The sequence below is a fragment of the Salvelinus fontinalis genome, chromosome 21 (assembly GCF_029448725.1).
Source record: "Salvelinus fontinalis isolate EN_2023a chromosome 21, ASM2944872v1, whole genome shotgun sequence".
Lineage (NCBI taxonomy): Eukaryota > Metazoa > Chordata > Actinopteri > Salmoniformes > Salmonidae > Salvelinus > Salvelinus fontinalis.
In genome coordinates this window covers 16,698,546-16,726,064 of record NC_074685.1, presented here as the reverse complement: position 1 = coordinate 16,726,064, position 27,519 = coordinate 16,698,546, and the positions used below count along the sequence as shown (strand labels likewise).

At 44.6% G+C, this 27,519-nt stretch overlaps 1 protein-coding gene across 2 annotated transcripts in view; it reads left to right on the top strand.

The window, feature by feature from the left end:
• LOC129818338 (tumor necrosis factor receptor superfamily member 10B-like) overlaps positions 1 to 26,009 on the top strand; it is a 38,010-nt gene extending 12,001 nt beyond the window's left edge. The window contains exons 1-10 of one of the 2 annotated variants that reach the window (XM_055874131.1): positions 9,141 to 9,542; positions 13,261 to 13,432; positions 14,570 to 14,701; positions 18,134 to 18,245; positions 18,510 to 18,649; positions 18,928 to 19,017; positions 19,118 to 19,176; positions 20,103 to 20,408; positions 20,841 to 20,877; positions 23,010 to 26,009. In XM_055874131.1, the coding sequence (XP_055730106.1) occupies positions 9,228 to 9,542; positions 13,261 to 13,432; positions 14,570 to 14,701; positions 18,134 to 18,245; positions 18,510 to 18,649; positions 18,928 to 19,017; positions 19,118 to 19,176; positions 20,103 to 20,408; positions 20,841 to 20,877; positions 23,010 to 23,311 (1,665 nt within the window). In that variant the 5' untranslated portion in view covers positions 9,141 to 9,227 and the 3' untranslated portion in view covers positions 23,312 to 26,009. Of the gene's footprint in view, positions 1 to 9,140; positions 9,543 to 13,260; positions 13,433 to 14,569; positions 14,702 to 18,133; positions 18,246 to 18,509; positions 18,650 to 18,927; positions 19,018 to 19,117; positions 19,177 to 20,102; positions 20,409 to 20,840; positions 20,878 to 23,009 lie in introns of those variants that run through there. The other variant, XM_055874132.1, reaches the window with a different exon arrangement.
• The last annotated feature ends 1,510 nt before the right edge of the window (positions 26,010 to 27,519 follow it).

The window sequence follows — 27,519 nt, the reverse complement described above, 5'->3', positions numbered from 1 at the left end:
TTACTAATGGTATTGAAGGTTACCTATTATTTACATGGTTATACCGGTAGGAAAGAAAAGAGTGCAAGAGTCTGAACAGACTAAAAACTAGATAAGTTGTGGTTTGTATCTTGAATAACAGTCAAATTGAAAACCTAAAACAAAAAACAAGTACAAGTTGCCTTTCAGTTTTGGGCTTTCAGTAAATCAAGATGCAAACCACAATGTGTCTTGTTCTGAGTCAGGTACTTTGGAATCTCTTAGTGAGTGAGTGAGATGAGTAATACTTCAATGTTGCCACGAGTGACGACTTCGACCTGTAATATACAGTGCCTTCAGAATGTATTCACATCCCGTGACTTAATCTGCATTTTGTTGTGTTACAGCCTGAATTTAAAATGGATTAAATTGAGATTTTGTGTCAATGATCTACACACGGCAATACCCCATTATGTCAAAGTGGAATTATGTTTTTTTTTTATGTGTACAAATTAATTAAAAATGAAAAGCTGAAATGTCTTGAGTCAATAAGTATTCAACCCCTTTGTTATGGCAAGCGTAAATACACTGAACAAAAATATAAACGCAACATGCAACAATTTTAATGATTTGACTGAGTTACAGTTCATATAAGGAAATCAGTCAATTGAAATAAATAATTAAGGCCTAATCTGTGGATTTCACCTGACTGGGAATAAAGATATGAATCTGTTGGTCACAGATACATAAAAAAAGAAGTAGGGGTGTGGATCAGAAAACCAGTCATTATCTGGTGTGACCACCATTTGCCTCATGAAGCGCAACTCCTTTACATAGAGTTGATCAGGCTGTTGATTGTGGCCTTTGTAATGTCCCACTCCTCTTCAATGGCTGTGTGAAGTTGCTGGATAGTGGCGGGAACTGAAACACGTCGATCCAGAGCATCCCAAACATGCTCAATGGGTGACATGTCTGGTGAGTATGCAGGCCATTGAAGAACTGGGACATTTTCACCTCCCAGAATTTTCTAATCAAATCTAATTCTATTGGTCGCATACACATATTTAGCAGATGTTGTTGCTGGTGTAGCGAAATGCTTGTGTTCCTGTGCTGGCATGGTTACACATGGTCTGCAGTTTTAAGGCCGATTGGACATACTGCCAAATTCTCTAAAACGACGTTGGAGGCGGCCTATAATAGAGAAATTAACATAAAATTCTCTGGTAACTTCTCTGGTGGACATTCATGCAGTCGGCATGCCAATTGCACGCTCCCTCAACTTGAGACATCTGTGGCATTGTGTTGTGTGACAAAACTGCACATTTTATAGTGGCCTTTTTATTGCCCCCAGCACAAGGTGCACTTGTGTAATGATCATGTTGTTCAATCAGCTTCTTGATATGCCACACCTGTCAGGTGGATGGATTATCTTGGGAAAGTATAAATGCTCACTAACAGGGATGTAAACAAATTTGTTCACAACATTTGAGAGAAATAAGCTTTTTGTGCATATGGACAATTTCTGGGATCTTTTATTTCAGCTCATGAAACATGGGACTAACACTTTACATGTGTAAATTCAGGAGTAAAAATTTGCTTAATAAGTCACATAATAAGTTGAATGGACTCACTCTGTGTGCAATAATAGTGTTTAACATGGTTTTATTTAACCTTTATTTAACTAGGCAAGTCAGATAAGAACACGTTTTTATTTACAGTGACGGCCTACCAAAAGGCAAAAGGCCTACTGCGGGGACGGGGGCTGGGATTAAAATTCCATAATATATAAATATTGTCAAGCCTTGATCAGTTTCTCCTATCCTTGTGCTTGTCTCTACCCCACTCCAGGTGTTGCTCCTCTTCCCAATTATCCCCTGTGTATTTATACATGTGTTCTCTGTCTGTTTGTTGCCAGTTCGTCTTTTTCATTCACGCTAACCAGCGTTTTTCTGTCAGCTCCTATTGTTTCCCAGCCTCTCTTTCCTCATCCCTCTGGTTTTTGACCTTTGCTTGTCCTGACCCTGTACCCGCCCGCCTGAACTCTGCCTCCCCCTGACCCTGAGTCTGCCTGCCGTCTTATACCGTTGCTCCACCTCTGGATTACTGAACCCTGCCTGCCCCTGACCCTGAGTCCGCCTGCCGTCCTGTACCTTTGCCTTACCCTGGATCTTCGACCCCTGCCTGCCTTGACCTGTCTTTGCCTGACCCTGATGCGACAATAAGCATTGTTACCTCGAAAGTCTGCACCAGGGTCTTACCTTGATTCCTGACAAATATTGGACAAACACATGCACATTTGTGGCCTGCTGGAGGTCATTTTGCAGGGCTCTGGCAGTGCTCCTCTTGCTCGAAGGCGGAGGTAGCGGTCCTGCTGCTGGGTTGTTGCCCTCCTATGGCCTCCTCCACGTCTCCTGATGTACTGGCCTGTCTCCTGGTAGCGCCTGCATGCTCTGGACACTACGCTGACAGACACAGCAAACCTTCTTGCCACAGCTCGCATTGATGTGCCATCCTGGATGAGCTGCACTACCTGAGCCACTTGTGTGGTTTGTAGACTCCGTCTCATGCTACCACTAGAGTGAAAGCACCGCCAGCATTCAAAAGTGACCAAAACATCAGCCAGGAAGCATAGGAACTGAGAAGTGGTCTGTGGTCACCACCTGCAGAATCACTCCTTTATTGAGGGTGTCTTGCTAATTGCCTATAATTTCCACCTTTTGTCTATTCCATTTGCACAACAGCATGTGAAATTTATTGTCAATCAGTGTTGCTTCCTAAGTGGACAGTTTGATTTCACAGAAGTGTGATTGACTTGGAGTTACATTGTGTTGTTTAAGTGTTCCCTTTATTTTTTTGAGCAGTGTAGTTAGTATAAGCAATTGACCCACAATAAACTACTTAACATCAACTTTTTCAATTTCAAAACATCTGTCAAATTGTGATTTTGGCGTGAACTAACCCCTTAAGTGTCTCTGCACTCACTGTGTTTCTATCTCAGCCTACCTTGTTCTTAGCAGTACTTTCCTTCACTAATCTGAACCTCCATATCGGGGCCTGTTTTCTTCATCCGCCTGTCCAGTTAATCTGAACGGATGGGTGTACAGTATCCCCACTAACACGTATTTCCCTCCCAGATAATGGATGAGTGGCTAATGGGAAAGGCATGATCGGGATACAGACGAGGGTCAGGGTCCCACTCCCCAGGGGTGTAATGAGGTACAGCCTGCTGCTCCTTATCAGATATGGCTCTGAATGAAATCATCTGTTTTATATCAAATAAAGTACATTCTGACTTGACCCCTCTGCTGTGTGTGTGTGTGTGTGTGTGTTTCCCACCCCCCACTCTCCTGAGATAATGAGGCTCACTGTACGACCCACAGGAGCGGAATAAAACCCTCTAAATGCCACATTGATAACCTGCTCAGCTGAAAGGGGGTCCTGTCATTCAGTAATAAATACAACTTCAGTGTACACAGTGGCATATGTCGAGTGTTCCAGGGCAATTTGGAAGTACCCCTGGCAATGACAGGAACTGGATGAGAGTAACTGCCACCGGACTGGGGGACAGTGAGGCTCACAAAGGCTGCAGTCCATTCATTCTCTCTCTCTCGCTCTCTCTTTCTTTCTTTCGCTCTCTCTCTCTTTTTCTCTTTCTCTCGCTCTTTCTTTCTCTCTCTCTATCTTTCTCTGTTTCTCTCTTTGCCTCTCTCTCTCTGCCATGTGCAGGCCAGGTTGTCTGCTGTACTGTACTACACTTGAGTATTTAGTATTGGTGGGCTGCCAGAGACCAGGGATTGTGGCTTTAGGACTTGGAGGGCTCTTTTTCAGCACTGAGGTTAAGGTGGCCACTCCGGTCCTCTTCCTTATGAAACTCTACAACATTGTGGCTGGTCTAAGAGTGTGTGTGTTTGTCTCAGTGTATGTGGGTGCATGTGTGTGTGCGCATGCAAGCGTGTGTTTGGTTTTACTATCCTTGTGGGGACCAGAAGGGCTCTCAAGGATAGTAAAACAAGGAAAATTGGGACAAGTGGGGACATTTCAGCGATCCCCACAAAGACAAGTGGGGACATTTCAGCGATCCCCACAAAGAAAAAGGTTATTTTAAGCTTAGGGTATAGGGTTAGAGTTAGGGATTTGGGGTTATGGAAAATAGGATTTTGAATGGGAATTAATTGTTTGGTCCCCACAAGCATAGTTAACCAATCGTGTGTGTGTGCGTGTGTCTGTGCATGCATGTGCTGCCCAGTGTTTACATAATCAGGCCAATACCATTTAAAATGATTTCTTGAAAAATTTTCAATACATTTTCATATTTGTAGCTACTTTTTAAGTAAATACCTGCAGTCAACTTGTGCAATACGTTAGGAGATAAAGCTGATTGCGTTCTTCAATTTACCTGTCACATTATTGTACATTATGAAGCTTACCATCGTTCCCCAGAACAGTTGAGCCAGTCACGCGTTTGTAGATAGCGGAACGGAGAAAGCAGGAGCAATGGAGTCCAGCTGTGTATTGACAGGGGTCGTGTTTTATATTGAAAGTCAACAGTGTTTTTTGCTTCAATAGAGTGATTAGGGTCATGCAACTATAGTTTTCCTTCACAGAAAATACATTAGTGCACATTTGGCAGAATATAGCTTCATTTTCATCAGATGACAACAGAAGTGCAATGCTATTTTTTGTAAAAAAACGATACATGGCCATTATATGTCTAATATTCATCATAGAAAGCCAGCTACATTTCCTAATGTTTTGCTTAAAGTTAACCTTGCATTCTAACTGAGAACAGTAGGCTACACCGAAAGGTACTGGAGAAAAGTAGCGCTGTCTGCTGATAGAATGCCCCGTTTGTTAATTCTCTTCCATGTGGAAAAGTGCAACTGAAGCACAGAATTAGCATTTTGGTAATATTTATTTTACCTTTATTTAATAGATGCTGGGCTTTTTTGTGGGATTTTTTGGGCACCCCTTGTGTACTAAACCGGTAATACCGTAAATCCCGGAATGAGAGAAGGGCGGTATGATGATGTGAAAATCTGGTTAACGCCCAGCCCTAGTAACTACAAGGAAATAACCAGTGTGACATGAAAGTGCAGGCAGGTACACAAAGGGTGTGTGAAAAGTGGTAAGGCCTGTAGTCAAGTGTACAGGTAGCTGTAATATTGGTCGATCAGGTTCTGAGGCATAATTTAAATTGTCTGCATTTAGAACTCAATACTGAATAATATGTATGTCTACTACTCCGTTTCATACCAATAACTTACTGTACAATATGGAAGTCATTTAGCAGAATAGACAGAATTTTTCCCCAATTCAAACACTTGAGCAAACCTCAGTCACACAAGAAACTCTCTCTTTTTAATGGCCATGGCTCAATGGGAAAATTCCATTGTTAGATATTCCTTCTCCCCATAAAGTGACCTTTTTCCTCTTTGGGGCGCCTGTAAACTGCTGAGACAAGAACAGGTTTGTCTGTGAGGTTGGGATGGCTGCTGCATGGAGGAATCTAGTGATCCACAGGCCCAGGAATGCACTCAGACAGGATGTTATGTCACTGCTCAGCAGCCCTTCGTGTGTGTGTGTGTGTGTGTGTGTGTGTGTGTGTGTGTGTGTGTGTGTGTGTGTGTGTGTGTGTGTGTGTGTGTGTGTGTGTGTGTGTGTGTGTGTGTGTGTGTGTGTGTGTGTGTGTGTGTGTGTGTGTGTGTGTGTGTGTGTGTGTGTGTGTGTGTGTGTGTGTGTGTGTGTGTTGTGTGTGTATTTTCCAGTAGCCACCTGAGGGGTATACTACTAAAGTAGGATCAAGGAGTTAGCTATCTAACTTGCCAAAAAATTCTGAAATAACATTTCTGGGGGGGATAAGCTTGAAATGGTCGTGGTCTAAATGACTCAAAACCAAAAAGTTTAGCTTTCTTAATTAACCAAAAATCTAGTTATTTCTGCTTGTTTATCAAAGTTAGAGGGCCAACTCATTGATCCGGCTTTGTAGTATACCTTTCAGGCTTTTGATTGGGAACATAACCATGGTTACATGGCTAAGCAAGCCTGATTACTGTTTGTGGGATTCGTCATGGTTTCACTACTTCTCTTATCTATAGTGTGCTTCCAATGCACGGCTCAATCTCTCCTCCCTCTTCCCTGGTTGTGCTTTTCTCCTTTTTCTATCTTTCCCTCTTTCACAAATGCAAAATGCACACATGCATGCTGTCGTTTTCCCTTCTCCTTCTTTTTCACACGGCCTCAGTCCTTTGCTTTCCCCCCTCTCCCCTCCCTCAGTCACACATTCAACTCTTTAACTCCCTCTGTACAATCTCACAAGCTGTTAACCCCTCTATCTTTTCCTCTCGCCCCCTTCTCTGTCATTCTCTCTTTCTGCCCCCTCTTTCTCTCACTCCCCCCTCTCTTTGCCTCTTCTCTCTCACTATGTTTGGATAAAGCTAAATGGTGTGATTGTGAGTGCTCTCCTGGTCGTCGCCCCCTTCGCTCTGCCTCCCCGTGTCTGTGGAAAGTCTGACGTGAGCAGAGAGAGCGGGGAGAGGGGGTGGGGGGGGAGAAGGAGAGAGCCAGCAAAAGGCTCGGCGGGTACCCAGCAGCGCTGCACCGGCCAGGAAACTCCCTGTGAACAACAAGGCATGGCCGCCTTCCACAGATCCAAGTGAGGAACGACAGGAGCTTAGACTCAGGAGTCAAGTCTGTTTGTCAGGAGTCAACTTCAGTCTGTAAGGAGTCAACTCTACTGTAGTCTTACACAAGTCAACTGCAGTCTGTCAACTCCACTGGTTTCCCAGGAATTCCATGTAACCCACCATTTGAGTAGTCGCTATGTTCATCCACTGTCTTTGTTTACAAACTACTCCCCATGCACACAAAGACTTGTTCTGAAAACTGTAACTCTACCTTTAACCTGTCTAGGATCAGCGTGGCGCTAGCGGCACACCCCCCCCCCCCCCACTGAAAAACCAGTGCCGCGAAATTCAAAAAAAATATTTTTTTAAAATATTTAACTTTCACACATTAAAGTCCAATACAGCTAATGAAAGACACAGATCTTATGAATCCAGTCAACATTTCCGATTTTTAAAATGTTTTACAGGGAAGACACAATATGTAAAGATGTACATCTATTACCTAAAAACACATTAGCATATTCCACCATCTTTTATTTGTCCACCAACACCAGTAGCCATCACCAATTCGGCTAAACTAAGATATTTATAGCCCCTAACCAACAAAAAAACTCATTAGATGACAGTCTGATAACATATTTATGGTATGGGATAGGTTTTGTTAGAAAAAAGTGCATATTTCAGGTATATGGCATAGTTTACAATTGCACCCACCATCACAAATGGACTAGAATAATTACAATGAGCAACGTGTTTACCTAACTACTAATCATCAAACATTTCGTAAAAATACACAGCATACACGAATCGAAAGACACAGATCCTGTGAATACAGACAATATTTCAGATTTTCTAAGTGTCTTACAGCGAAAACACAATAAATCGTTATATTAGCTTAGCACATAGCAATTAGCAGCCCAGCATTGATTCTAGCCAAAGTGAGCGATAAAAGTCAACATCGCCAAAAGATATTAATTTTTTCACTAACCTTCTCAGAATTCTTCCGATGACACTCCTGTAACATCACATTACAACATGCATATACAGTTTGATCGAAAATGTTTATATTTAGCCACCAAAATCATGGTTAGACAATGTGAAATGTAACTCAGCTGGTCAGAATTTGTCCTTGCGCCACTTAGACAGTGATCTACTCTTATACATAAATACTCATAAACGTGACTAAAAAATATAGGGTGGACAGGGATTGATAGACAATTTAATTCTTAATACAATTGCGTTATTACATTTTTTAATTTATCCTTACTTTTCAATACAGTTTGCGCCAAGCGAAGCTACGTCAAAAAACATGGCGTCCTAAGCCACTAAAATGTTTCGACAGAAACACGATTTATCATAATAAAAATGTCCTACCTTGAGCTGTTCTTCCATCAGTATCTTGGGCAAAGGATCCTTTCTTGGGAGAAATCGTCTTTTGGTGGAAAGCTGTCCTCTTGCCATGTGGAAATGTCAACTACGTTCGGGATGAACTGAAAAGCGTTCCCAACTTTTCACATCGTTGCAAAAATAAATGTCCCAAAATCGCACTAAACGGATATAAATTGCTATAAAACGCTTTAAATTAACTACTTTGTGATGTTTGTAACTCCTATAACGAGTGAAAAGATGACCGGAGAAATATAACAGGCTAAACTAATGCTTGGAACAGGAGAGGGTCGGTGTCTTCCACGCGCGTTACGCAGCAAGAAAAGACTTGCTAGCTAAAGGTTTTTTTCATTTGTAGTGCCTGTGAACGAGCAATCGAGCCCGTTGGAATCGTCATCACGTAAAGGCATCCAGGGGAAGACGTAAGAAGTGTCCGTATAGTCATAGCAACGACAGTGCCCGTTTAAATGACTTCAGAAAAGTGGCCAACGTTTCTCAAATCTGACTCCATGTCAGGGAAATTGCTGTAGAATGGGCTCTGTTCCACTTAGAGACAAAATTTCAACTCCTATAGAAACTATAGACTGTTTTCTATCCAATAATAATAATAATATGCATATTGTACGATCAAGGATTTTGTGGGAAGCCGTTTAAAAAATTAGCCACATTAGCATAAATAGTCTAAACAGCGCCCCCATCCCCAACAGGTTAACTGGATTACTAAAAAAAATATATAGTACCAGAAATCTGTGATTTCAATACGTTATGTTATTTGACCATGGGAAAAATAAAAGCTATTGTGTAAATATTGTGGGTTAGATTGAATTGAGCGGTGGGTTAGATTGAACTGAGCGCTGTTGTCACGTTCCTGACCTGTTTTGTATGTGTGTGATGGTCAGGGCGTGAGTTTTGGGTGGGCAGTCTATGTTTTCTGTTTCTATGTTGGTTTTGGGTTGCCTGGTATGGCTCTTAATTAGAGGCAGGTGTTTTGCGTTTTCCTCTAATTGAGAGTCGTATTAAGTTAGGGTGTCCTCACTGTTTGTTTGTGGGTAATTGTCTCCTGTGTAGCTGTGTCCTTGTCGGTGTACCACACGGGACTGTAGCGTTTGTTCGGTTTTTGTGTAGTCTGTTTTCCTTGTCCATGCGTTCTTCGTGTTTTATGTAAGTACTCTCGTTCAGGTCTGTCTTCTTCGTTTTGTTGTTTTGTAAAATATTCAAGTGTTCTTCGTGTGTTTAGTTTTGTCTGGTAAATAAAGTTTCATGATGTATTCACAACCCGCTGCACGTTGGTCAAATCCATGCTACTCCTCTTCTGATGAGGAGAAGGAGGAAGCGCGTTACAGAATCACCCACCAAACCCAGATCAAGCAGCGGGTTAATGGACAGCAACGACAGCGCACGAAGCAGGATTTATGGTCTTGGGAGGAGATCATGGAAGGAAAGGGACCATGGGCTAAATTGGAGGTGAATCACCGCCCATGGGAACAGCGGAAGGCAGCTCGGAGAGCGGAGGAGACCGGAGAGAGGAACCGGCATTATGAGGGGACACGTCTAGCATGGAAGCCCGAAAAGCCCGTGAGTACTACCCAAAAATTTCTTGGGGGGGGGCTAAGAGGTAGTGGGCCGAGGGCAGGTAGGAGACCTGTGCCCACTTCCCAGGCTAACCGTGGAGAGCGGGAGTACGGGCAGACACCTTGTTACGCAGTAGAGCGCACTGTGTCTCCTGTACGTGTACATAGCCCGGTGCGGGTTATTCCACCTCCCAGCACTGGTAGAGCTAGTTTGAGCATTGAGCCAAGTGCCATGAAGCCGGCTCTACATATCTGGCCACCAGTATGTCTCCTTGGGCCGGCTTACATGGCACCAGCCTTACGCATGGTGTCCCCGGTTCGCCTACATAGCCCGGTGCGGGTTATTCCACCTCCCCGCACTGGACGGGCTACGGGGAGCATGCAACCAGGTAAGGTTGGGCAAGCTCAGTGCTCAAGGGAGCCAGTACGCCTACACGGTCCGGTATTTCCCGCGCTACCTCCTCGCCCCAGCCCAGTACCACCAGTTCCGGCACCACGCACTAAGCCACCTGTGCGTCTCCAGAGCCCTGTTCCTCCTCCACGCACTCTCCCTATGGTGCGTGTCTCCAGCCCAGTGCCTCCAGTTCCGACACCACGCACTAAGCCATCTGTGCATCTCCAGAGCCCTGTACGCACTGTTCCTTCTCCCCGCACTCGCCCCTGAGGTGCGTGCCCTCAGCCCGGTACCTCCAGTTCCGGTACCACGCACCAGGCCTATAGTGCGCTTCGAGAAGTCAGTGTGCCCTGCTTCCCGCACTAGCCTTGAAGTGCGTGCCGTCATCCCGGTACCTCCAGTTCCGGCACCACGCACCAGGCCTACTGTGCGCCTCAGCAGGGCAGAGTCGGCCGTCTGCCCAACGCCTTCTGCACTGCCTGTCTGCCCAGCGCCGTCTGAGCCATCTGTCTGCCCAGCGCCGTCTGAGCCATCTGTCTGCCCAGCGCCGTCTGAGCCGTCTGTCTGCCCAGCGCCGTCTGAGCCGTCTGTCTGCCCAGCGCCGTCTGAGCCGTCTGTCTGCCCAGCGCCGTCTGAGCCGTCTGTCTGCCCAGCGCCGTCTGAGCCGTCTGTCTGCCCAGCGCCGTCTGAGCCGTCTGTCTGCCCAGCGCCGTCTGAGCCGTCTGTCTGCCCAGCGCCGTCTGAGCCGTCTGTCTGCCCAGCGCCGTCTGAGCCGTCTGTCTGCCCAGCGCCGTCTGAGCCGTCTGTCTGCCCAGCGCCGTCTGAGCCGTCCGTCTGCCCAGCGCCGTCTGAGCCGTCCGTCTGCCCAGCGCCGTCTGAGCCGTCCGTCTGCCCAGCGCCGTCTGAGCCGTCCGTCTGCCCAGCGCCGTCTGAGCCGTCCGTCTGCCCAGCGCCGTCTGAGCCGTCCGTCTGCCCAGCGCCGTCTGAGCCGTCCGTCTGCCCAGCGCCGTCTGAGCCGTCCGTCTGCCCAGCGCCGTCTGAGCCGTCCGTCTGCCCAGCGCCGTCTGAGCCGTCCGTCTGCCCAGCGCCGTCTGAGCCGTCCGTCTGCCAGGAGCCGTCTGAGCCGTCCGTCTGCCAGGAGCCGCCAGAGCCGTCCGTCTGCCAGGAGCCGCCAGAGCCGCCCGCCAGTCAGGAGCCGCCAGAGCCGCCCGCCAGTCAGGAGCCGCCAGAGCCGCCCGCCAGTCAGGAGCCGCCAGAGCCGCCCGCCAGTCAGGAGCTGCCCTACAGTCATGAGCTGCCCTACAGCCCGGACCTGCCAGAGTCCCTCAGCCCGGACCTGCCAGAGTCCCTCAGCCCGGGCCTGCCAGAGTCCCTCAGCCCGGGCCTGCCAGAATCCCTCAGCCCGGACCTGCCAGAGTCCCTCAGCCCGGACCTGCCCCTTATCCCGGTGCTGCCCCTTCATTTAGGTGGTTTTAGTTGGAGGGTGGTCATTGGGAGGGGAATACAGAAGCGGGGAGTGACTATGGTGGTGTGGGGACAGCGTCCGGAGCCTGAGCCACCACCGTGGTCAGATGCCCACCCAGACCCTCCCCTGGACTTTGTGCTGGTGCGCCCGGCGTTCGCACCTTGAGGGGGGGGTTCTGTCACGTTCCTGACCTGTTTTGTATGTGTGTGATGGTCAGGGCGTGAGTTTTGGGTGGGCAGTCTATGTTTTCTGTTTCTATGTTGGTTTTGGGTTGCCTGGTATGGCTCTTAATTAGAGGCAGGTGTTTTGCGTTTTCCTCTAATTGAGAGTCGTATTAAGGTAGGGTGTTCTCACTGTTTGTTTGTGGGTGATTGTCTCCTGTGTAGCTGTGTCCTTGTCGGTGTACCACACGGGACTGTAGCGTTTGTTCGGTTTTTGTGTAGTCTGTTTTCCTTGTCCATGCGTTCTTCGTGTTTTATGTAAGTACTCTCGTTCAGGTCTGTCTTCTTCGTTTTGTAAAATATTCAAGTGTTCTTCGTGTGTTTAGTTTTGTCTGGTAAATAAAGTTTCATGATGTATTCACAACCCGCTGCACGTTGGTCAAATCCATGCTACTTCTCTTCTGATGAGGAGAAGGAGGAAGCGCGTTACAGCTGTGTGCCAGTTATGGGGGTGGGAGGGTGGTGGGGTCTATGAGAGAGAGACAAAACCTACCAAAACTAGGCCGCTCATTTACACGAGGAGGTGTCGCATTGCTTCCAAGGGGCTTCGTGGTGGTGTCGCATGTCGGCCCAGTCAAAGCACTGGGGTTTTAAGAATGTGGGTCATTTGATGTAGAGGTACTAAAGTGTGTTGTTTGCCGGTGAATAGGACCTTCTCACAGTGACAAGGTGAAAAGGCGTGTGAACAAACACCGTTGCCTTTGGGCCACACTAAAGTGCTCCGCTGTATTCTACTCTGTCCCCCCCATCCATACAAGCCCTGTTATTATCCAGCACATGAATGGATTACTGGGATCACATCTGATATGGGCAGCAACATGCTAGCTTTAGCTATAGGATACCCTATCAATCCCCATTGTCTCCTCACTAGAGAGGATTATGGTTGTCCAAGACAATGTATTTAACCAAAATTACATTTTGAATAGATTGAAATTGTTTGGATACGCTTTGAACTATCTGTTTGAAGTGTCTGTCTGTGTAATTTAAATAAAATCTATGCACAGTATACATATTTATATTTTTGCTGGTTTAAAATCCGATATTATTGAATAGAATGGTATTGCACTCCACCACAATAAAAAAATTTTTTTTTAAATCTGTTTTGAACTTTTATGTTTTTATCCCTGGGATCTTCTCTGAACCCCAGAACAGTGATGCCACGTGACCTGGCCATTCAACATGCCTAGAATCCTACTTCAACAACTGTATTGCCTTAATTCAACATTTAACATCAGTATATGGTGTAAACTCTGCATACATACACATGTTAGGTTGTTTTCTAACTCCAGCCTGCTCTCCTAATTGGCTTTCCTCTGCAGATGTTCAGATCAGGTGGTTCATATTAGGACCCAGATTGCTCACACACAGTTTCTTATGAGAATATAACCTCTCTTCTCTCCCCGCTCCCATGCGGGTGGGCGAGTGAGTGTTTATATAGACTGGTAATGTGAACCTCTCCCTCCTGTATGATATGAATGGGAGCAATCTCTCTCTCTTTCCCACTCTTTCTCTCACTCTCTCTCTTGCTGCACTGCCCTTTCCAGGTCGTCATTGTAAATAAGAATGTGTTCTTAATGGACTTGCCTGGTTAACTAAAGGTTAAATAAGTAAATTCAACTTTATCCATCCCTGCCTCCTCTAGGTGGTGGTGTTCCTGCTGTGCTCAGGGCTGGCGTGCTGTGGGGCGGAGCTCAGTGGCGTGTTGGCGGCCCAGTGGTCCGGCGATGACAGGAACCGAACGCAGCGACACAAAACCTGTCTGGAGAACCAGCAGTACCTCCATCAGGACCTCTGCTGCCTCAACTGCCAGGCCGGTAAGGAGAACCCAGGCCCAAAACCTGATCTAGAACCCAAGCGAGAACTTTGGTTATATACACTGCCAGGCTATCAGTACAGGCCAGCAGAATCAGCGCTACTAGAACCTGATCCCGGAACCAGAACTAGAATCACACTTTATAAACAAAACATAGAACCCAAGCTAGAACCAGTCCTTATGATACATTATCAACAGGCCTTCCAGAGAGGAGGGAACTCATTACTCTGACTCTAACATTATTTGAGTCATGCCAACTATGTGAGGATAGCAGAGCAGAACAGAACCCATGCCCAAGCTAGCGGCAGGGAACCCAACCCAGGTTCTGTAACAACACCCAGTAGTAAACATTAAGGGAGGGAGTAGGGTTTCTTTTAAAAGTTGTGTTACTAGTTGAAATAGTCCCATTAAAACCTAACCACTGCGTTACTGATGCCAGCGCTGTGGAATGAGCCATGGATATTATAGCAACACTAGCACCATTGCTAGCAGGCTACTGCTAACAAGCTATTGCTATTTCCAATTAGATGACCCGTTTGGACCTTTTTAGGTCAGTCAGATAGGAAAAGGCAGAGACCCGTTTGGACCTTTTTAGGTTAGTCAGATAGGAAAAGGCAGAGAGACAGACTGCGCTGCCTCTATCTAGCTAGTTAGTCAGGAATGCCAATGAACTTTTCAAGCTTTTCCTCTGTACATTTCTCACGTTCTCTCCTTCCCTCTATCGCTCTCTCTCTTTTGGGTGTGATAGTATCGGTCTTTTCTCTAAACACATGATAATCAGGTGCCTAAAGCATGTCATGCGTGAACGGGGCGGGAAAAGTGCTAATGTTACATCACAACCAAGAAAGTAGACGCAAAACCACTGCAGTAGTATATAGTTTGCATATGCCATGGCTACGTGTCTCTGTTCCAGTATTAGACATAGGAAAAGCACACACACATGCATACACTCTACCACCATCACAACACACACAAGCACACCACCCATTTGTCTTACTCGAAGAAATGCTTCAGGCTAAATATGTATTTTGACCTCAATAAGGTTATTGTTAAGTATTAATCAAACAAATAAACAGGCTATAACAGACTATTTCTGTTTGTAAAACTTGTATTGATTGATGGGTTTATTGATGGACAGGTACGTTCGTGGGCAGGGCGTGTGACCGGGACATGGAGCAGGGGAGATGCTTGCTCTGTCACCACGGCCACACCTACACAGAACACTCCAACGGGATGAACCACTGCCTGCCCTGCACGCACTGCCGCAAGGGTAATGAAGTCCTCTGCTGTTTATTTGTAGTCCTGTAAAGGACAAACAGTTACCTGTTACCTGGCCTCTTTTAGCTGTCCATAAAGAACTGTCTTACAACAAGTTTGTGTCGTTAGAAGAAGAGACTCTCCATTTCACATGAAGTTAGCTATTAGCTAACCACAATGTCTCTCTCTTGTATCTGTTGCCAATTCATAAACTATTAACCAAGGTAGACACCAATTCCGGGAGTCTACACATGGAGCATTGGGCATTCACAGTTTAGCTTGATAGACTTTTGTTCCAGAGAGTGCAGAAGAATACATGGTCGCTTTCTCCCTGTCCTCAAAGCTCCATGATAATTTGATACAGTGGTATTACATGGCGTACGAGGGTGTGCCTGTCTTCGTTTTTTTCACACGAACTGAATGCAGAGTGTGTGTTACCTGTCTCAGGAGAGTCGTGTGTGTGCGTAAGTTACCTTGCAAAGGAGTTCGGTGTGTCTTTGTGCCATGTGAAAGGCCTGACCCACTGAAAGGAGATAACTGTTACAGGGAAGGGACATGTTTTGTGCTGTGAAAGAGCTTTAATATGTACATCAGTATACATACATATCTCACAGTAAACATTAGAAAGATTAGTAATAATAACTTAGTAATATATACCATCTGAAACAGAACTGAAAATAAACTGTTACCTAAATTATTGAATGTATGATACAATATATATATGTATGTGTGTATATATATATATATATATATATGTGGACACCCCTTCAAATTAGTGGATTCGGCTAGTCAGCCACACCCATTGCTAACAGGTGTATAAAATCAAGCACACAGCCATGCAATCTCCATAGACAAATACTGGCAGTAGAATGGCCTTACCGAAGAGCTCAGTGACTTTCAACGTGGCACCGTCATAGGATGCCACCTTTCCAACAAGTCAGTTTGTCAAATTTCTGCCCTGCTAGAGCTCCCCCAGTCAACTGTAAGTGCTGTTATTGTGAAGTGGAAACGTCTAGGAGCAATAACAGCTCAGCCACAAAGTGGTAGGCCACACAAGCTCACAGAACAGGACCACCGAGTGCTGAAGCGCGTAGCGTATAAAAATCATCTGTCCTCGGTTGCAACACTCACTACCGAGTTCCAAACTGCCTCTGGAAGCAACGTGATCACAAGAACTGTTTGTCGGGAGCTTCATGAAATGGATTTCCATGGCCGAGCAGCCACACACAAGCCAAAGATCAACATGTGCAATGCCAATTGTCGGCTGGAGTGGTGTAAAGCTCGCCGCCATTGGACTCTGGAGTAGTGGAAACGTGTTCTCTGGAGTGATGAAACGCGCTTCACCATCTGGCAGTCCGACGGACAAATCTGGGTTTGGCAGATGCCAGGAGAATACTCCCTGCCCCAATTCATAGTGCCAACTGTAAAGTTTGGTGGAAGAGGAATAATGGTTTGGGGCTGTTTTTCGTGGTTCGGGGTAGTTCCAGCGAAGGGAAATCTTAACACTACAGTATACAGTGACATTCAAGACAATTCTGTGCTTCCAACTTTGTGGAAACAGTTTGGGGAATGCCCTTTCCTATTTCAGCATGACAATGCCCCCGTGCACAAAGCGAGGTCCATACAGAAATGGTATTACGAGATCGGTGTAGAAGAACCTGACTGGCCTGCACGGAGCCCTGACAGCAACCCCATCGAACACCTTTGGGATGATTTGGAACTTCAACTGCGAGCAATGTTCCAACATCTAGTGGAAAACCGTCCCAGAAGAGTGGAGGCTGTTATAGCAGCAAAGGAAGGACCAACTCCATATTAATACCCATCATTTTGGAATGAGATGTTTGACGACCAAGTGTCCACATACTTTTGGTCATGTAGTGTATATTTAAGCAATAAGGGCTGTGGGGGTGGGCTGTTCTTATGCCCGACGCAACGCGGAGTGCCTGGATACAGCACTTAGCCGTGCTATATTGGCCATATACCACAAACTCCTGAGGTGCCTTATTGCTATTATAAACTGGTAATTAGATCAGTAAAAATAAATGTTTTGTCATACCCAATCAGCATTCAGGGCTTGAACCACAGTTTATAATAGTACTTGTGGGTGGGTCTAATCGGGTGGGTCTAATCCTGAATGCTGATTGATTAAAACCACATTCCAGCCAGTGTCTATTCCACAAATTGCCAATGGCTAAATCTATGATGTTAAAATGCCTATTTACTCTGTTCCATCTGACTGCACAATCCATTGTCTCATCAGCCCAGCCAAGCAATTTCTAATTTTGATCTCCACTATATAAAGCATTTCTTTTAGACTAACATTTCGTTTTTATCAGTAGACATTTGCTAAATGTTTTGAATATTCAAAATCAATCTCCTGCTGTCCCATAGAAATGAACGTGTTGGGACGAGACAGACAGGCAGGCAGCGTTTTAATGGATATATTAAAAAAATGTTTTGTAAAGGTACAACAAAACACAGCTAATTTGCAGTCTTTCCAGCTTCAGTTTGAAGTGATTGTGTTAGCTGTGTTGTTGGCTAGCTCCTCTGAACAACAGTATTCTGACGAGTGAGCACATTTTCTATGCCAGGCGAAATCGCGCCTCATCAACTTATTGTTATGGATGTATCCAAATAAATGTCACTTAAACAAATGCAAATACAGCTACTTTGCTGTTATTCTGGCTGCACTTTCTGAGATGACTGTAAGTTAGCCGTAGTTGGCTAGCTAGCAGGCAAGGGATAAGAACGTTGCCAGCCAGTATGGCAATGGAACATTTAGAACGAACGACTGGGTCGCGTCCATAGATAGAGAACAAAAAGACTGAACGACTGGGTCGCGTCTCCAGCAACCCTAGATTTGTGTAGGGACTATATCTTGTGGAATTATGAAATAATACAAATAAATTCATCAAAATAGCGTTAATGAAAATATGTCAAACATTATTTGAATATGTTGTATAAACCTGTTGTGTAAAAGTGATAATGCCCTCGAAGCCGGTGTTTGCCCTAATAACACCCATGCCAATATATCCTCCAAACACCAGCTGCTCGGGCATTATCACTTAGGGTGCGTTCGTAAATTCACTTTGGAGTACCAGAGAGTGTAAATTCAGAGCGCTTCGCTCTTGGAGCGTTTAGAGCACACACTGGACACTCTGGCCGAGGAGTAGGGTTCATCCGAGCGTTCTGGTTAGGCTGTTTTCATGTTATCCAGAGCGTTGGTGAATAACTGTGCTGCTGGCAACAATTTAATTAAGCTGTTTTGCTGATGTTTACTGACACCAGCCATATTCAGCAGGTGTTGAGCGTTCGTAAATTCATCAGTTATTCTGCGCTCTGACACTCAGATGAGTGCTCTGAAATTGGAGTAGATGGCCAGAGTGAATGTACGAATGTGCCCTTAATTACGCTCGCTCTCTCTCTTTTTTCTCTCCCTCTTCAGATCAGAGCAAGACGGTACCCTGTACCAGAACCACAGACACCCAGTGCCAGTGTCGAGCAGGCACCTTCTGTGTGCCAGAGCAGGCCTGTGAGGTCTGCAAGAGATGTACCAAGTGAGTGCCACCCTAAACATTTAGAACACTAAAACCACCAGCATTTAGTCCAGAAATCACCCCTGTAGGCCTACTAAACAGCAGCCTGGTCTCAGATCAGTTTTTACTCTATAGCCAACTTCTCTTGTCATTGCCATGAGTTGTCAAGGAGTTGGCAAGACCGCACAAATTGATCTGTTTAGCATTATGTCATTTTTAACCAAGTGTCTACTGCACTAGCCCCTTCAAAAATAAAATACTAATTCCTTTTTCTTGTCTTCCTAGGTGTAAAGTGGGGGAGGAGGAGGTGAAGAAATGCACCCCCATTTCCAACACTTTGTGTAGGAAACTGGACGTCTCACCTACCCTCCACCTTCCTACCCTCCCCACCCCCACCCCCAGCCCCAGCTCACCAAAGACCATAGGTAGGCCTACATATGCCTATAGCTATCTGTTTTATAGGCTCTGAAATCTATTTTTATTGATGACAGATTAAATAAACAGAATGAACTGTATATAGTTGATACACTGATATTTTTTCAGCTTAAATAACATGACACTTGCTTGTTAGTGGAGCGCAAATTCCTACTTTAGTGAAGTCATAGGTTATGGGGTGTTTTATTGTGAAAAATAAGCATAGTTTCTATCAAGTCTAAGGTGTGATTCTGATTGGTTGTGTTTCCTCATTTCTCCTCCCCAAAAGCTACGCCATTGGTCATTCTGCTCCTGCTCTTCCTCTCCATTGGGATTGGTGTGTGGCTTTGGATCAAGAAGCCATGTACATTTCAGCCAGGTGAGTAACAAAAACAAATGTCCCTTGCCACTCGCTGTGTATTGAAATACATATTGACATAACACTGCAGATTGGTTGTCTAATTCTCCATGTGTTTTAGTTTGTCTCTCAGGTTCAGACAGTCACTGTGACTCCAATGAGATCGTGAAGATTCCCATCGTAGGTTTTCTCCTCTCTATTCCTTTAGTTACAGTATGTCATTGGGGTTATGTTATCTATCAGTGTAGATATAAAATCTGAATTCATCATGAGGGAACAGTGGCCCGCGGGTCTGCGTACCCACATACATGTAGTCAGATCCGGCCCTATGTGACATTTTGTTGTGTGTCCCCCACCGCTACCTTGTGAGCACAACATTTTAGTGACCCCCCTCTTGACAGCAGAGAGTTAATAACATGCGTTGAGAAAATGTTGCAGTTTTAAAGCAAGTTTGCTGCAATTCTACACATTTTGCCATGGAGGCGTATAGAAGATTTCGCAACTCATTTCATACAATTCTACAAATTTTCCCATGGGGCGGAGAGAAATGTTTGCATATCTAAGTGACTAACAAAATCAATGGGGGGCCCTGGTCATTAATTCGACCATGATTACTACAAGTTTAGATAACTGGCTAGACTAAACTTTTTAGCTGACATGGGCTGATTGAGTGACTGCCAATTACTGACATAACAAGAGAAAAACTGCTGATGCACAACCAAATTTTGAAATTGCACCTTGTGTATTCTACCATTATAACTCTCAACAGTAAGTTGAGATCCTGACTGAGTTCCTAAAAATGTATCCGCGGGCCTATAAAAGGGGGGCTGGGCCGCCAGTTGACCATCCCTGGTGTATATCAGTATATGTCTGTTGGCTGTATATGAATCTTCGGTGGGGAATTGTTTTCATGCATCTTCTCAGAATATCTCAGTGTACTTTGATCTGCTAAGTGACACAGTCGAAGGTCATAGTGATGCGTCACTCACTATTTCTGGTCTTGGCAGAAGATTAGTCACACCGGCCTGAACCATATCAACTAATTATGATTACATGTATGATATGAATGTTATCTTTCTCACTCTATGTAAATCTCTCTCTTTTAGGATGAGAGTGGACCCACAGCAGAGGAGAGACAAAACAGCCAGAATGCCGGCCTGGAGGAGGAAGAAGCAGAGGAGGTCCGTCCCGAGTCACGTCCCTTGCTGCAGGAGACCCAGGGTAGGCTGATCAAGGCCTCCCCTCCCCTGAGCCTGGGGGAGGACGAGGACCGTGGCCTAGGTGACAGCCTGCCCAACACCACCAGCTCCTCCCAGACAAGTCTGTCGGCCTTGCCCACCGCCGGGGCAGCCTCGTCGAGCAGCTCTCCCCGACACAGCCCCTCCACCCAGAGACTGCAGCCCACAGCCGGGGTGAGAGAAGGAGGGAGAGGTGGTTGGGGGGCGGTGGAGGGAGGGAGATGTTGAGGAATATGGGGACAGAGAAGGTTAGAAGAGAACAGGTACCTTGTGAGAGAGGTGAGCTGGGGGAGGGTGATATCAGGGGGGATTGGGGGACAGGGACCCTGAGGATAGGTATGGCCTAGGACACAAAACCAAACATATCCTGCTAGCAGCAGATCATGTGAGCACGGAGACGAGTTGTGCATTCCTGCAGCAGACACATATCCTGAGAAGTGTAATAACAATAGCACATTGCAAGTTTGAGAATTTTCACCAAGGCAGACTTTCATAACACTAATAATATTTTACTTACAGTATTTCTGAACAGATAAGGGATTTTGTCCCCGGTAGTCTGTAGAAGGACTGTGGTTAACTCTTGTTTTTTCTCCTGTCGTGTTTCAGGATGATCCTCTACAGAAGAGATTGGTGCCCCTGCTAGGTAAGAGACCCCGCACAGAGCTGGAGTGTGGGCCGGGTTCTAGTAGGGAGGCAGTGGTGTAGTGGACTGATTTTTCAGTGGGCATTGCGTATACTCTCTTCTTAATCCCAACTGATACGTATTTAGGTAGTGTGGTGGAAGTATACGCTGTATCAATTAATAAGGCTGATGGAACAGAATGTTTAGCTTAAAATGTTGATAAACTATTATTTTATTTGTTCCAAATTGCAATTGCTGGAAAACACCATTCTAAAATGCGCACTGCACATGCAAGCGGTCTCACAGAAATAGATGGAAATATCTGTTAGAAATGTATAATGTGTTGCTAATATGACTAGCATAATGCCTTTGGCTGCTAGACAATGAAAGAAAGTTTAAAAAAAACAAAAAACAATAGAACAGGAGAACGCATGAGTAAGTCTTTATACAAATAATTGCCTCCATGTTTCTATGGTGGGATTTTTACAATACGCTACTTTAAAGCAAGGTAAGACATGCCTCATAATATGAAATAAAACTTCCAGGTGTCAAACAATTAAAGAACAGGAAACATATATAGCAGTGCTAGGTCTAGGCCTAACCGTCTTCTGATAGATGGAAAGGCTTTCCTAAAAACCTTCTTTATTAAATGTTAACTAGCTACAAAGTAGCCTATGCCTACCTGTCAGAATGACATCATCATTATTTGCATCCATCCAGTGGACATTTATTTTGCCTACTCCATCTTATGTGCAACATAACCACAGCTAACCAAACAACAGTGCTAGGTGCCTGCACACTTGAATTAAAGGGTAACTACACTCAAAACTCAACATTTCTTAGATTTTTTCCAGACCTCAAAAGTGATCTCCTGGTGTGGTTCAATCATTGTTATGGACTTAAAACATACAATTTTGTTGTTTTTCTGTTAAAGAAGTGTGACCTTGAGAATGAAAACCTTATAAAATAGGGAAAGATCTGAAAACTATGAATTTCTGACTCCGTTGACAGCCTCATTTATTTGTTTTAACAGTATCTAAGCCTACTTGCACAGTACAGCTTGGTTTGGCCTGACTGTGAAAGACCAATATGGGATTTATCGTTTTAGGTCATTCAGAGTGTATGTGACTGTTTCTCATAGATTTTTTCACACAGGATGCCTCGGAAAAATGAGAGTATACCCACTGCTCCAGGCACCACTACACCACTGTAGGGAGGGGTTCCACAAACACCATAAACAACACGTTCATCATATCCTGACTGCGGTCTGTTCAGAAGACTGAATTGTTACAGAACAGTCTGATATTGTCTATCAGTTACATTTTTATATGCCTGGTTTGAGCATTTCGCCTTATTGCATATACTCCATAGAGATGGAATAAAGTCGAGTTCATGTCAGCCCTCAGCAAGTCAAAACAATCATGAATTTGATGGATTTTATATATGGTTTTTATGTCCTTTGTCACTCATTCATCCTATGATGAATAGGGATATGAATTTAATGAATAGGGACTACAGGAATACGTGATTTAGCTAAAGCGTAGTTTTTGCTACTGACCTATAGTCAGTATAGCTTGGCTTTGTTTTTATCTCTGCCTGAAGTTAATTGCGTGTGTGTAGCACTTATTTGCTATTGGCTCCACGGTTTAACCTTGTTAGCTCTGTATTCAGTGGTTAATTGCTTTACGAGTTAATTCCCCGGCATTAAGAGGTTAGAAACAATTTACAATTTAGATGCTAAAAAGGAGCTGTATTGTAAAGCCTAGAAAATGAACAAAATGTGACGGGGAAAGCACACCGCTACAGATTCAGGAACAGATCATAGTTGATGCAGAGCTACTTTATCTATTGTTTAAGAAAAGCTATATTATTGTTTTCTGCTTAGGAATTGTAATTCATTTAAGTGAAATCATCAGGAAAAGGAAAAATTACGATAAAGAGTTATGATTTCTAAAATAAAGGGCAGGAGTTTTTTTCCTGACCATGTGTCCAGTTCAGGAAAAAAGTCTGGACCTTACTTATTGTCTATAACTAAAGCTCATATTTTCTTGGTGGTCAGGAAAACAGGAAAAACTCCCCTATTTTTGATATCAGTAACAATTAATTAGCAAAGATGTAACCAAGATAACACTTCTTCTCCTTTCTCTCCCCAGGAGAGGAGACATCCCTGAAGAAGAGCTTCGACCTCTTCGACGAGTGCCTGGATGTGCGGATCCACAACAAGTTCTTCCGCTACATCGGTGTCAATGACAACCACATCAAGATGGCAGAGAGAGCCCCTCCTGGCGACAAGGTGTACGACCTGTTGAAGAACTGGATGCAGAAGGAGGGTCTGAAGGCAGACATCAACGCCCTGCTCCAGGCCCTTCTCAGCCTGGACCAGAGGCGCTCCGCTGAGAGCATCGCCTTAGCTGCCATCAAGAGGGGCTACTACAAACACGCAGACACGCCCTGACACCCCCAGCCCACTGGTGGCGCTGCCTTGGAGACGTGTGTGGATTGCGATTAAATGAAAAACATTGTTGAAAGACAACGTCAACTCTTATTGGCCTAAATGGTCTGATGTATTTGGCCCTCAGGCCAGTGCTTTCTTATAAAATGGAGGAGTTGGAGATGGACATTGTTGTCTTCCGAAGATCAGACAAAATGGTTTGGTGTATTCGGCTTATAGACCAGTACTCTCTAATGCAGGGTTGGACGTTGTTGTCTTGCAAGAAGAAATCAACTGTAATCGGCCTATATGGCCTGGTGTATTCGGTCTTGATAGGCCAACACTTTCTAAAACTAAATGGAGGAGTTGGAGATGGATGTTGCGGTTATTTTAAGAGATGGCCTCAACACAATTTAGCGGCCGTTGTGGTCAGATGTAAGCTGAGGTGATTGGGTGGGTCTGAAGCTCACCTTTGATTTCAATAATTTTACACCCAGCCCCTTCTCTCTGAGACTGACATGGCTTATAGGCCAATACTGACCCCTGGGACAGGGACATACACTGGTTTGTAGGAGTGGCATTAGCTAGCTTTTTGTCGATGATACTGCGTCTTCTTGATGCACTGGCCTCTGGCACATGAAGGGTTTAGAGCAACAGGTAACAAATGCACATATTAGGAGGAAGTTTAAACTACAGGTAAAGATAGACCATTTAAGCACAACGCTGTAAAGAAATTACAGTAAAATATGGAACATACTGTATATCATGGTTGAAAATGCAGATTGATATGAGTCATAACCGTATTAGAAGTTTTAACGACAGTTAGAAATGGTCCATTTGAATATTTACATGTGTGTGTAAATATGTCTCATAGGTAGCTTGTTACTGTTTACAAATTCCAGAATTTGTTTATGAATTGAAATGTGCCATAGGCTCATTTAAAGTGTATAAGTGCAGGTAAGAGCAAGGAAGTTGTAAATGCAGAAGTGACTAAACTGAATGTTTTATAGACTGCATTGTTAGTTCTTTTATTTTTCAGTGTTAATGCATTCTCACCCCACTGGGCACAGACGTCAATTCAACGTCTATTCCATTTTGGTTCCAAGTGATTTCATTGAAATGACGTGAAAACAGCGTTGATTCAACCAGTGTGTCCAGTGAGACACTTGTTGGAAGTTATTTCCATAGCTATTTCTTTTGTTAGTCAAATGTTTCTAAACAGTTCCTAAAAATACTCAGAGCCCTCAAGGTTCCATCATTTATTTATTGACATTCATTGACATATTTATTTTAAACGGATGATGATTATGTGTCATTATTTATGCCATTCTGAACAAAGCAGCCCTGGAAAACTAAAGAGCACAGTAATGTGTTACTACATTATCAAGACTACATTTAGCTACAGGGCATCATGACTGAGATCAAATAGACAGGAGTGGCTGAACTGCATTTGGGGTTAACCCTTTCCTGCTTGATGCCGGAGCACTGATCAAAGACTATGTTCAGTGCACATACGGTCAAAGAAGTTCATAGTTACATATGCCATTTCTGCACATAGAGTTTCTTATTCAACCAAGGTGGTCATGATAATGTCCGTTTTGTGTTAGGGCTCTTGTAGTGATTGTTAACATACTGTTTTTAATCTATTTGTGGGCTATTGTGAGCCTTTCTCTCTGTGGTAGAGGGCAGACTTTTCAAGCCTGAACTAATATGCCTGATTCACACTATAGGGGCGACCCAAACTGTACTTTTCACATTGTCCAGTACAGCTCTGCTCGGTTTTGCTCGGTAGTGTGAAAAGGCTACTAATGTATTGATACAAAGTTGGACCCCTTTATACATGTCAACAAACATGTATATACAGGTACGCAAATCACATTGCTTCCCATTGTTTGGCTCTGACAAGAAGATGAATGAAAGCTTTTCAGGATAGTTCATCCACGTTTATTTCCTGTAGCGTCCTTTGTACAAACATTTGTAAGAGTGTATTTATGTGCTTCACCAAATATATATGTACATATATACAGTTATTAACAAAAAATAAAAACCTAAAAGCAGAAGGAACTGAATGAAGTGTGAAGTAAATTGTGTAGAATAGACTTAGTGAGGCCATAAGTGGTGAATCGACCTAAGTACTAGCATATGATGTTAGACACATTAAACTTGGTTTAGCCCCTTTTTCCCTGTATTCTAGTGGTTACACTTATGTAAAGAGGAAATAATTATATTTTATAGCTGAGATATGAAGCTACAGTGCTGGCACTGCCATCTATTGACAGACAATGAGAAACCAGCCTGCATCAATTTCTAGGGACCTTATTTTTTCTTCATAATGCTTTTCTACAACCTTTTTTAACACATCCCTTCTGTTACAATATTACCTTTGAGACTGCTTTTGGCTTTTTTTATGAAGTCTTAGGAGTTAGGGTTATGAATTGGTGTTCATATCATGTTTGCGCTCTGGCAATTGATTTGAGAATAGTTTTTTTTTTCTCTTTGTACATTTTCATATTTTACTACAAGCCTCACACTTTTCTGTTTATTCGTTGCATAGCTTAAACATGTTTATACTGCCTATGTAAATGTTTTATGAACAAAAATGTTTTCTTTAAGAAATTGTCTCCCTTAGGCAATTGTTTGCTTGTGTCTGGATTTCAGATACGAATGTAGCAAAGCCATTGTATGTTTAATGTCAATTTTAAATAAATGGTTTGTACAAATATCCTGTATTTGCTTTTTGTATTTTTGTATTTTTATTTTATTTAACTAGGCAAGTCAGTTAAGTAAAAAAGGACGCTGGGCCAATTGTGCGCAGCCCTATGGGAATCCCAATCACGGCCAGATGTGATACAGCCTGGATTGAGTCTTGTATTAAATACATACACTGCTCAAAAAAATAAAGGGAACACTTAAACAACACAATGTAACTCCAAGTCAATCACACTTCTGTGAAATCAAACTGTCCACTTAGGAAGCAACACTGATTGACAATAAATTTCACATGCTGTTGTGCAAATGGAATACATTTACATTTACATTTAAGTCATTTAGCAGACGCTCTTATCCAGAGCGACTTACAAATTGGTGCATTCACCTAATGACATCCAGTGGAACAGCCACTTTACAATAGTGCATCTAGATCTTTTAAGGGGGGGGGGGGGGGGGGGGGGGGACAGAAGGATTGCTTTATCCTATCCTAGGTATTCCTTGAAGAGGTGGGGTTTCAGGTGTCTCCGGAAGGTGGTGATTGACTCCGCTGTCCTGGCGTCGTGAGGGAGTTTGTTCCACCATTGGGGTGCCAGAGCAGCGAACAGTTTTGACTGGGCTGAGCGGGAACTGTACTTCCTCAGTGGTAGGGAGGCGAGCAGGCCAGAGGTGGATGAACGCAGTGCCCTTGTTTGGGTGTAGGGCCTGATCAGAGCCTGAAGTTACTGAGGTGCCGTTCCCCTCACAGCTCCGTAGGCAAGCACCATGGTCTTGTAGCGGATGCGAGCTTCAACTGGAAGCCAGTGGAGAGAGCGGAGGAGCGGGGTGACGTGAGAGAACTTGGGAAGGTTGAACACCAGACGGGCTGCGGCGTTCTGGATGAGTTGTAGGGGTTTAATGGCACAGGCAGGGAGCCCAGCCAACAGCGAGTTGCAGTAATCCAGACGGGAGATGACAAGTGCCTGGATTAGGACCTGCGCCGCTTCCTGTGTGAGGCAGGGTCGTACTCTGCGGATGTTGTAGAGCATGAACCTACAGGAACGGGCCACCGCCTTGATGTTGGTGGAGAACGACAGGGTGTTGTCCAGGATCACGCCAAGGTTCTTAGCGCTCTATGAGGAGGACACAATGGAGTTGTCAACCGTGATGGCGAGATCATGGAACGGACAGTCCTTCCCCGGGAGGAAGAGCAGCTCCGTCTTGCCGAGGTTCAGCTTGAGGTGGTGATCCGTCATCCACACTGATATGTCTGCCAGACATGCAGAGATGCGATTCGCCACCTGGTCATCAGAAGGGGGAAAGGAGAAGATTAATTGTGTGTCGTCTGCATAGCAATGATAGGAGAGACCATGTGAGGTTATGACAGAGCCAAGTGACTTGGTGTATAGCGAGAATAGGAGAGGGCCTAGAACAGAGCCCTGGGGGACACCAGTGGTGAGAGCGCGTGGTGAGGGGACAGATTCTCGCCACGCCACCTGGTAGGAGCGACCTGTCAGGTAGGACGCAATCCAAGCGTGGGCCGCGCC